Here is a 12,500-nt window from a genome sequence, read left to right as displayed (position 1 = left end):
CACACACTACACACTACACTACACTACACTACACTACACTACACTACACACTGCACACACTACACTACACACTGCACACACTACACACTACACTACACACTGCACACACTACACTACACACTGCACACACTACACTACACACTACACTACACTACACACTGCACACACTACACTACACACTGCACACACTACACTACACACTACACTACACTACACTACACACTACACTACACTACACTACACACTGCACACACTACACTACACACTGCACACACTACACACTACACTACACTACACTGCACACACTACACTACACACACTACACTACACACTACACACACTACACTACACACTGCACACACTACACTACACACTGCACACACTACACTACACACACTACACTACACACTGCACACACTACTACTACACACTGCACACACTACACTACACACTGCACACACTACACTACACACTACACACACTACACTACACACTGCACACACTACACTACACACACTAAACACTACACACACACTACACTACACACTGCACACACTACACTACACACTGCACACACTACACTACACACTGCACACACTACACTACACACTGCACACACTACACTACACACATAGTTGTCCTTCTCCTTCTGTTTCTCTGAGACTGTGGTCTCCCATGAACCTCATAGTTGTCCTTCTCCTTCTAAGAAAAGGGAAGCAAGAGAGAAAGGAGAAGAATAGACTAAATTAAGAAGGAAGGCGGAGTAGAGGGGAGGAGGGGGGATGAGGGGGAGGAGGAGAGGAGAAGGAGGGGGAGGGGGGGAGGAGGGGATGGAGGGGGAGAGGGGAGGGGGGAGGAGAGGGGAGGGGAGGATGGAGAGGGAGGAGGGGGGAGAGGGGGGAGGGGGATAGGAGGAGGGGAGAGGGGAGAGGGGAGGAGGGGGGAGAGAGGGGGGAGAGGGGAGAGGGGAGGGCTGGGAGGGAGGATGGAGAGGGGAGGGGGCTGGAGGGGGAGAGGGGAGGAGGGGGAGGAGGTGGGGAGGGGAGGATGGAAGAGGGGAGGAGGGGGGAGAGGGGGGAGGAGAGGAGGGGGAGAGGGAGAGGAGGGGGATGGGAGAGGGGAGGAGGGAGATGGAGAGGGGAGGAGGGGGGTGGATGGAGTAGGGGATGGAGAAGACGGGAGGAGGGGAATGGAGAGGCGAGGAGGGGGGGAGATGGAGGAGAGAGACGGGCGGAGAGGGGAGAGGAAGCGGAGGGGAGGGGGGAAGGAGAGGAGGGGGGAGAGGAGAGGAGGGGGAAGATGGGAGGAGGGGGAGAGGAGAGGAGGGGGGAGGAGAGGGGAGGAGGGGGGAGATGGGAGGAGGGGGAGGAGGAGAGAGGAGGAGGGGGAAGGAGAGGGGAGGAGAGGAGAGGAGGGGAGAGAGGGAGGAGGGGGGAGGGAGGGGAGGAGGGGGGAAGAGGGGAGGGGGGGAGGAGAGGAGGAGGTAGATTGGGGAGGAGGGGGGAGAGAGAGGAGGGGAGGGAGGAGAGGAGAGGGGAGGAGGGGGGGAGATGGAGGGCGGGGGAGACGAGAGGAGGGGGAGGAGCGAGAGGGGGGGGGGGGGGAAGAGGAGAGGAGGGGGAGATGGGAGGAGAGGCGAGGAAGGGGAGAGAGAGGAGAGGAGGGGGGAGATGGGAGGAGAGGAGAGAGGAGAGGAGGGGAGAGAGGAGAGGAGGGGGGGGGGAGATGGGAGGAGGGGGGGGAGAGGAGAGGAGGGGGGAGGAGAGGGGAGGAGGGGGGAGAGAGAGGAGGGGGAGAGGGAGGAGAGGAGAGAGGAGAGGAGGGGGAGAGAGGAGAGGAGGGGAGGAGATGGGAGGAGGGGGGAGAGGAGAGGAGAGGAGGGGGGGGGGAGGGGGGAGGAGGGGGGAGAGGGAGGAGGGGGGAGATGGGAGGAGAGGAGAGAGGAGAGGAGGGGGGAGATGGGAGGAGGGGGGGGGGCGTGTCATCCATATTTAGAAGCAGTAACAGAACCGGGAGTATCTCTATATATATATAGTATCTTAACAGGGGAGTATCTCTATATATATATATAGTATCTCTGAACCGGGAGTATCTCTATATATATATAGTATCTCTGAACCGGGAGTATCTCTATATATATATAGTATCTCTGAACCGGGAGTATCTCTATATATATATAGTATCTCTGAACCGGGAGTATCTCTATATATATATAGTATCTCTGAACCGGGAGTATCTCTATATATATATAGTATCTCTGAACCGGGAGTATCTCTATATTATATAGTATCTCTGAACCGGGAGTATCTCTATATATATATAGTATCTCTGAACCGGGAGTATCTCTATATATATATAGTATCTCTGAACCGGGAGTATCTCTATATATATATAGTATCTCTGAACTGGGAGTATCTCTATATATATATAGTATCTCTAAACCGGGAGTATCTCTATATATATATAGTATCTCTGAACCGGGAGTATCTCTATATATATATATAGTATCTCTGAACCGGGAGTATCTCTATATATATATAGTATCTCTGAACCGGGAGTATCTCTATATATATATAGTATCTCTGATAATAGAACCAGACTACTATACACCCTGGACTACGCAACAAGGACAATGAGAGAGGAAGAGGGAGATGGTTTATTTGGGAGGGAGAAAGAGGGGGATATTTAATGTGAGAGAGCGAGTGTTAGCTTCTTTGTGGGAGAGAGAGGTGACTAAGTTGTTATAACCGTTAACAGTGGTGGAAAAAGTACTCAAATCTCATACTGTAGTAAAAGTGAAAGTCAGAGGCAGTAGGGATGACCAGGGATGTTCTCTGTTTAGTGAGTCCTCCAGATCAGAGGCAGTAGGGATGACCAGGGATGTTCTCTGTTTAGTGAGTCCTCCAGATCAGAGGCAGTAGGGATGACCAGGGATGTTCTCTGTTTAGTGAGTCCTCCAGATCAGAGGCAGGTAGGGATGACCAGGGATGTTCTCTGTTAAATGAGTCCTCCAGATCAGAGGCAGTAGGGATGACAGGGATGTTCTCTGTTTAGTGAGTCCTCCAGATCAGAGGCAGTTAGGGATGACCAGGGATGTTCTCTGTTTAGGGAGTCCTCCAGATCAGAGGCAGTAGGGATGACCAGGGATGTTCTCTGTTTAGTGAGTCCTCCAGATCAGAGGCAGTAGTGATGACCAGGGATGTTCTCTGTTTAGTGAGTCCTCCGATCAGAGGCAGTAGGATGACCAGGGATGTTCTCTGTTTAGTGAGTCCTCAGATCAGAGGCAGTAGGGATGTCCAGGGATGTTCTCGTTTAGTGAGTCCTCCAGATCAGAGGCAGTAGGATGACCAGGGATGTTCTCTGTTTAGTGAGTCCTCCAGATCAGAGGCAGTAGGATGACCAGGGATGTTCTCTGTTTAGTGCGTCCTCCAGATCAGAGGCAGTAGTGATGACCAGGGATGTTCTCTGTTTAGTGAGTCCTCAAGATCAGAGGCAGTAGGGATGACCAGGGATGTTCTCTGTTTAGTGAGTCCTCCAGATCAGAGGCAGCAGGGATGACCAGGGATGCTTCTCTGTTTAGTGAGATCCTCCAGATCAGAGGCAGCAGGGATGACAGGATGTTCTCTGTTTAGTGAGTCCTCCAGATCAGAGGCAGTAGGGATGACCAGGGATGTTCTCTGTTTAGTGAGTCCTCCAGATCAGAGGCAGCAGGGATGACCAGGGATGTTCTCTGTTTAGTGAGTAGTAAAATAACGCAAAATAAATCAAATAAACTATACACCCTGGTCTCTACTATACACCCTGGACTCTACTATACACCCTGGTCTCTACTATACACCCTGGTATCTACTATACACCCTGGTCTCTACTATACACCCTGGTCTCTACTATACACCCTGGTCTCTACTATACACCCTGGTCTCTACTATACACCCTGGTCTCTACTATACACCCTGGTATCTACTATACACCCTGGTCTCTACTATACACCCTGGTCTCTACTATACACCCTGGTCTCTACTATACACCCTGGTCTCTACTATACACCCTGGTCTCTACTATACACCCTGGTCTCTACTATACACCCTGGTATCTACTATACACCCTGGTCTCTACTATACACCCTGGTCTCTACTATACACCCTGGTCTCTACTATACACCCTGGTCTCTACTATACACCCTGGTCTCTACTATACACCCTGGTCTCTACTATACACCCTGGTCTCTACTATACACCCTGGTCTCTACTATACACCCTGGTCTCTACTATACACCCTGGTCTCTACTATACACCCTGGACTCTACTATACACCCTGGTCTCTACTATACACCCTGGTCTCTACTATACACCCTGGTCTCTACTATACACCCTGGTCTCTACTATACACCCTGGTCTCTACTATACACCCCCATAGTAAACTATACACCCTGGTATCTACTATACACCCCCATAGTAAACTATACACCCTGGTATCTACTATACACCCTGGTCTCTACTATACACCCTGGTCTCTACTATAACCCCCATAGTAAACTATACACCCTGGTATCTACTATACACCCTGGTCTCTACTATACACCCTGGTATCTACTATACACCCTGGTCTCTACTATACACCCTGGTCTCTACTATAACCCCCATAGTAAACTATACACCCTGGTATCTACTATACACCCTGGTCTCTACTATACACCCTGGTCTCTACTATACACCCTGGTCTCTACTATACACCCTGGTCTCTACTATACACCCTGGTCTCTACTATACACCCTGGTATCTACTATACACCCTGGTCTCTACTATACACCCTGGTCTCTACTATACACCCTGGTCTCTACTATACACCCTGGTCTCTACTATACACCCTGGTCTCTACTATACACCCTGGTCTCTACTATACACCCTGGTCTCTACTATACACCCTGGTCTCTACTATATACCCTGGTCTCTACTATACACCCTGGTCTCTTACTATACACCCTGTCTCTACTATACACCCTGGTCTCTACTATACACCCTGGTCTCTACTATACACCCTGGTCTCTACTATACACCCTGGTCTCTACTATACACCACTGGTCTCTACTATACACCCTGGGTCTCTACTATACACCCTGGTCTCTACTATACACCCTGGTCTCTACTATACACCTGCGTCTCTACTATACACCCTGGTCTCTACTATACACCCTGGTCTCTACTATACACCCTGGTCTCTACTATACACCCTGGTCTCTACTATAACACCCTGGTCTCTACTATACACCCTGGTCTCTACTATACACCCTGGTCATCTACTATACACCCTGGTCTCTACTATACCACCCTGTATTACTACACCCTGGTCTCTACTATACACCGCTGGTCTCTACTATACACCCTGGTATCTACTATACCCCTGGTCTCTACCCTGGTCTCTACTATACACCCTGGTATCTACTATACACCCTGGTCTCTACTATACACCCTGGACTCTACTATACACCCTGGTCTCTACTATACACCCTGGTCTCTACTATACACCCTGGTCTCTACTATACACCCTGGTCTCTACTATACACCCTGGTCTCTACTATACACCCTGGTCTCTACTATACACCCTGGTATCTACTATACACCCTGGTCTCTACTATACACCCTGGTCTCTACTATACACCCTGGTCTCTACTATACACCCTGGTCTCTACTATACACCCTGGTATCTACTATACACCCTGGTCTCTACTATACACCCTGGTCTCTACTATACACCCTGGTCTCTACTATACACCCTGGTATCTACTATACACCCTTGGTCGTCTACTATACACCCTGGTCTCTACTATACACCCTGGTCTCTACTATACACCCTGGTCTCTACTATACACCCTGGGTCTTACTATACACCCTGGTCTCTTACTATTACACCCTGGTCTCTACTATACACCCTGGTCTCTTACTATACACCCTGGTCCTCTACTATAACCACCCCTGGTCTCTACTATACACCCTGGTCTCTACTATACACCCTGGTCTCTAATACACCCTGGTCTCTACTATACACCCTGGACCTCTACTATATACACCCTCGGTCTCTACTATACACCCTGGTCTCTACTATACACCCTGGTCTCTTACTATACACCCTGGTCTCTACTATACACCCTGGTCTCTACTATACACCCCCATAGTAAACTATACACCCTGGTATCTACTATACACCCCCATAGTAAACTATACACCCTCGGTATCTACTATACACCCTGGTCTCTACTATACACCCTGGTCTCTACATAACCCCCCATAGTAAAACTATACACCCTTGGTATCTACTATACACCCTGGTCTCTACTATACACCCTGGTATCTACTATACACCCTGGTCTCTACTATTACACCCTGGTCTCTACTATAACCCCCATAGTAAACTATACACCCTGGTATCTACTATACACCCTGGTCTCTACTATACACCCTGGTATCTACTATACACCCTGGTCTCTACTATACACCCTGGTCTCTACTATACACCCTGGTATCTACTATACACCCTGGTCTCTACTATACACCCTGGTCTCTACTATACACCCTGGTCTCTACTATACACCCTGGTCTCTACTATACACCCTGGTCTCTACTATAACCCCCATAGTAAACTATACCCCCCCGTCTCTACTATACACCCTGGTCTCTACTATACACCCTGGTCTCTACTATACACCCTGGTATCTACTATACACCCTGGTCTCTTACTATACACCCTGGTATCTACTATACACCCTGGTCTCTACTATACACCCTGGTCTCTACTATACACCCTGGTATCTACTATACACCCTGGTCTCTACTATACACCCTGGTCTCTACTATACACCCTGGTCTCTACTATACACCCTGGTCTCTACTATACACCCTGGTCTCTACTATAACCCCCATAGTAAACTATACCCCCCGTCTCTACTATACAACCTGGTCTCTACTATACACCCTGGTCTCTACTATACACCCTGGTCTCTACTATAACCCCCATAGTAAACTATACCCCCCCGTCTCTACTATACACCCTGGTCTCTACTATACACCCTGGTCTCTACTATACACCCTGGTCTCTACTATACACCCTGGTCTCTACTATACACCCTGGTCTCTACTATAACCCCCATAGTAAACTATACCCCCCCCGTCTCTACTATACACCCTGGTCTGTACCATAACCCCCATTGACACACGAGTGCATTCACACAACCCCCCCACACACACAAACACATTCACACAACACACACAACACACCCAAACACATTCACACAACACACAGACACACACGCAGACACACACACACAGACACACACACAGACACACACACACAGACACACAGACACACACACACAACCCCCACGCCCTACAACAACCCCAGTTGCACTGCTTCTCTAGAAACTCAGGCCTCCTCCTCAAGGAACCACATGACTGACCCCCCCCCCCCCCACCTCCCTCCCCTCCCCCAGATACCTCCGACCAGCCACTCTTCTCTTGGCACTGGTGGTATGTTGTCATGGCGATAGCTGTTGCCGTGGCGCTAGCAGTCCTAATGGCAGTGTACGTGGCCAAACTACGGCGGAAGGAGACACGCTTTGGGTGAGTAGGCTCCTCAGTCTCCCAGGCGGAGTGTGTGTGTGTGTGTGTGTGTGTGTGTGTGTGTGTGTGTGTGTGTGTGTGTGTGTGTGTGTGTGTGTGTGTGTGTGTGTGTGTGTGTGTGTGTGTGTGTGTGTGTGTGTGTGTTTGACGTAATGGTAAATGTCATGTATTAGCTAAGAAAACAGGGGTTTTCTCTTTGTGTCAGCGTGCATTCTGGGGCCTGTAGAACGACTCTGTTATAAAACTATGTTATAAAATGGATTCTGACATATTAGAGAAAGGTTCTACAGCTGTGTCTATAACCCCTCTGGAGAGTCTATAACTCATCTGGAGAGTCTATAACCCATCTGGAGAGTCTATAACCCATCTGGAGAGTATATAACCCATCTGGAGAGTATATAACCCCTCTGGAGAGTATATAACCCATCTGGAGAGTCTATAACCCATCTGGAGAGTCTATAACCCATCTGGAGAGTCTATAACCCATCTGGAGAGTATATAACCCCTCTGGAGAGTATATAACCCATCTGGAGAGTCTATAACCCATCTGGAGAGTCTATAACCCCTCTGGAGAGTCTATAACTCATCTGGAGAGTCTATAACCCATCTGGAGAGTCTATAACCCATCTGGAGAGTCTATAACCCATCTGGAGAGTCTGTAACCCATCTGGAGTGTCTATGTAACCCATCTGGAGAGTCTATAACCCATCTGGAGAGTATATAACCCATCTGGAGAGTCTATACCCCATCTGGAGAGTCTACATCCCATCTGGAGAGTCTATACTCCATCTGGAGAGTCTATAGCCCATCTGGAGTGTCTATATAACCCATCTGGAGAGTCTATAACCCATCTGGAGAGTATATAACCTATTTGGAGAGTCTATAGCCCATCTGGAGAGTCTATAACCCATCTGGAGTGTCTATATAACCCATCTGGCGAGTCTATAACCCATCTGGAGAGTCTATATAACCCATCTGGAGAGTCTATAACCCATCTGGAGAGTATATAACCTATTTGGAGAGTCTATACCCCATATGGAGAGTCTATATACCCCATATGGAGAGTCTATAACCCATCTGGAGAGTCTATAACCCATCTGGAGTGTCTATATAACCCCTCTGGAGAGTCTATAACCCATCTGGAGAGTCTATATCCCACCTGGAGAGTCTATAACCCATCTGGAGAGTCTATATCCCATCTGGAGAGTCTATACCCCATCTGGAGACTCTAGAACCCATCTGGAGACTCTATAACTGATCTGGAGACTCTAGAACCAATTTGGAGACTCTATAACTGATCTGGAGATTCTAGAACCCATTTAGAGACTCTGGAACCAATCTGTTTTGGTCAGACTCAGATTCCTTCACAGTACAGAAATGTACTTCTTCAGCTGTGTTTGTCCATCTGACTACCGGTGTGACAACTGATTTATGTTTCTATGTTTTTCTATGTGTGTGTGTGTGTGTGTGTGTGTGTGTGTGTGTGTGTGTGTGTGTGTGTGTGTGTGTGTGTGTGTGCATGTATATACGTTTGTGTGTGTGTGTGTGTGTGTGTGTGTGTGTGTGTGTGTGTGTGTGCATGTATATATGTTTGTGTGTGTGTGTGTGCATGCTTGCATATACGTTTGTGTGTGTGCGTGTGTGTGCATGCGTGCATATACGTTTGTGTGTGTGTGTGTGCATGCGTGCATATACGTTTGTGTGTGTGTGTGTGTGTGTGTGCATGTATATATGTTTGTGTGTGTGTGTGTGTGCGTGCTTGCATATACGTTTGTGTGTGTGTGTGTGTGCGTGTGTGTGCATGCGTGCATATACGTTTGTGTGTGTGTGTGTGTGTGTTAACAGGGAAGTGTTTGAGCCCATGATGGAGAGTGGAGAGCTGGTGGTGAGGTACAGAGCACGACGTACATACAGCCGCAGGACCACTGAGGCCACATGTGAGTCCCTCTGTCTCTCCCTACCTGATCCTAGAACAGTGGAAGATGGGCGTTTCTCTACATGTCCTTACATGTAACTGACCTCAGGATATGTATAGCTAGATGGATAGAGTCTCCCTGTCAACTTGCCTGTTTTTCTCTGACACCAGAGATGGAAGCAAGCCTGCCCCAACACATACTCATCTATTGATAGAAACAGTCCTAGTCCAACATACTGCATACAGTATACTGTATCACCTATACAATACTACGCACCTACTGTATCACCTATACAATACTACATACCTACTGTATCACCTATACAATACTACGCACCTACTGTATCACCTATACAATACTACATACCTACTGTATCACCTATACAATACTACATACCTACTGTATCACCTATACAATACTACATACCTACTGTATCACCTATACAATACTACATACCTACTGTATCACCTATACAATACTACGCACCTACTGTATCACCTATACAATACTACATACCTACTGTATCACCTATACAATACTACATACCTACTGTATCACCTATACAATACTACGTACCTACTGTATCAGCTGTACAATACTACATACATACTGTATACTATATAATACTACGTACATACTGTATACTATACCACCTATACAATACTACATACATACTGTATACTGTACCACCTATACATTACTACATTCATATTGTATACCATACAATACTACACACATGCTGAATACTATACCACCTAAACAATACTACATACATACTGTATACTATATAATACTACGTACATACTGTATACTATACCACCTATACATTACTACATTCATATTGTATACCATACAATACCACACACATACTGAATACTATACCACCTAAACAATACTACATACATACTGTATGCTGTACCTGTATAGTGTTTACCCTCTTTGCCTGTGCCTGGCCTAACACAGTACTTCAGTGTCCTATATAGGAGCGTTGATGAGGACAGTATCATAACCAGGGTCTGTTTTTAGCTGAATCCACCCAGAGATAAGCTGAGCTTAGCATCAATACATTAATAACACCCCTCTACAGCCAAGTACCATTCAATAGAGCACAAGTACAGTAGAGTAGAGTAGACTACAGTACAGTAGACTACAGTAAAGTAGAGTAGACTACAGTACAGTAGACTACAGTAAAGTAGAGTAGACTACAGTACAGTAGAGTAGACTACAGTACAGTAGAGTAGACTACAGTACAGTAGACTACAGTAAAGTAGAGTAGACTACAGTACAGTAGACTACAGTAAAGTAGAGTAGACTACAGTACAGTAGACTACAGTAAAGTAGAGTAGACTACAGTACAGTAGAGTAGACTACAGTACAGTAGAGTAGACTACAGTAAAGTAGAGTAGACTACAGTACAGTAGAGTAGACTACAGTACAGTAGACTACAGTAAAGTAGAGTAGACTACAGTACAGTAGACTACAGTAAAGTAGAGTAGACTACAGTACAGTAGAGTAGACTACAGTACAGTAGAGTAGACTACAGTAAAGTAGAGTAGACTACAGTACAGTAGACTACAGTACAGTAGACTACAGTACAGTAGAGTAGACTACAGTACAGTAGACTACCAGTACAGTAGAGTAGACTACAGTACAGTACAGTAGACTACAGTACAGTACAGTAGACTACAGTAAAGTAGAGTAGACTACAGTACAGTAGAGTAGACTACAGTACAGTAGACTACAGTAAAGTAGAGTAGACTACAGTACAGTAGAGTAGACTACAGTAAAGTAGAGTAGACTACAGTAAAGTAGAGTAGACTACAGTACAGTAGAGTAGACTACAGTAAAGTAGAGTAGACTACAGTACAGTAGACTACAGTAAAGTAGAGTAGACTACAGTAGAGTAGACTACAGTACAGTAGACTACAGTACAGTAGACTACAGTAAAGTAGGTAGACTACAGTACAGTAGACTACAGTAAAGTAGAGTAGACTACAGTACAGTAGACTACAGTAAAGTAGAGTAGACTACAGTACAGTAGACTACAGTAAAGTAGAGTAGACTACAGTACAGTTAGAGTAGACTACAGTACAGTAGAGTAGACTACAGTACAGTAGACTACAGTAAAGTAGAGTAGACTACAGTACAGTAGACTACAGTAAAGTAGAGTAGACTACAGTACAGTAGAGTAGACTACAGTACAGTAGACTACCAGTACAGTAGAGTAGACTACAGTACAGTAGACTACAGCTACAGTACAGTAGACTACAGTACATAGACTACAGTACAGTAGACTACAGTACAGTAGACTACAGTACAGTAGAGTAGACTACAGTACAGTACAGTAGACTACAGTAAAGTAGAGTAGACTACAGTACAGTAGAGGAGACTACAGTACAGTAGACTACAGTAAGTAGAGTAGACTACAGTACAGTAGACTACAGTAAAGTAGAGTAGACTACAGTACAGTAGAGTAGACTACAGTACAGTAGAGTAGACTACAGTACAGTAGAGATAGACTACAGTAGAGTAGACTACAGTACAGTAGAGTAGACTACAGTACAGTACAGTAGAGTACAGTAGAGTAGACTACAGTAGAGTAGAGTACAGTAGAGTAGAGTAGACTACAGTACAGTAGAGTACAGTAGAGTACACTACAGTACAGTAGACTACAGTACAGTAGAGTAGACTACAGTACAGTAGAGTACAGTAGAAAACAGTACCCTGGAGTACAGTAGAGTAGAGTACAGTAGAGTAGAGTACAGTAAAACAGAGTACCCTAGAGTACATTAGAGTAGAGTACAGTAAAACAGAGTACAGTAGAGTACAGTAGAGTAGAGTACAGTAAAACAGAGTACATTAGAGTACAATAGAGTACAGTACAGTATAGAAGAGAACAGTATAGTAGAGTACAGTACTGTGCAGTATAGTATAGTACAGTATTATAGTGTACAGTACAGTACAGTAGAGT

General features: G+C 46.2%; 1 protein-coding gene across 8 annotated transcripts in view; it reads left to right on the top strand.

Annotated features, from left to right (window-relative positions):
• axl (AXL receptor tyrosine kinase) overlaps positions 1–12,500 on the top strand; it is an 80,657-nt gene that overhangs the window by 41,142 nt on the left and 27,015 nt on the right. For all 8 annotated transcript variants that reach the window (XR_004203911.1, XR_004203910.1, XR_004203912.1 and 5 more), the window contains 2 exons: positions 7,484–7,613; positions 9,459–9,550. Coding sequence is in view for 2 of the 8 variants with exons in the window: in XM_031795347.1 (XP_031651207.1) it covers positions 7,484–7,613; positions 9,459–9,550 (222 nt within the window). In the remaining 6 variants the exon portion in view is untranslated. The remainder of the gene's footprint in view (positions 1–7,483; positions 7,614–9,458; positions 9,551–12,500) is intronic.

The sequence above is a fragment of the Oncorhynchus kisutch genome, linkage group LG18 (genome assembly GCF_002021735.2).
Source record: "Oncorhynchus kisutch isolate 150728-3 linkage group LG18, Okis_V2, whole genome shotgun sequence".
Classification (NCBI taxonomy): Eukaryota; Metazoa; Chordata; class Actinopteri; order Salmoniformes; family Salmonidae; genus Oncorhynchus; species Oncorhynchus kisutch.
The sequence above is the reverse complement of the archived record's forward strand: the minus strand, read 5'-3'. Positions and strand labels throughout refer to the sequence as shown.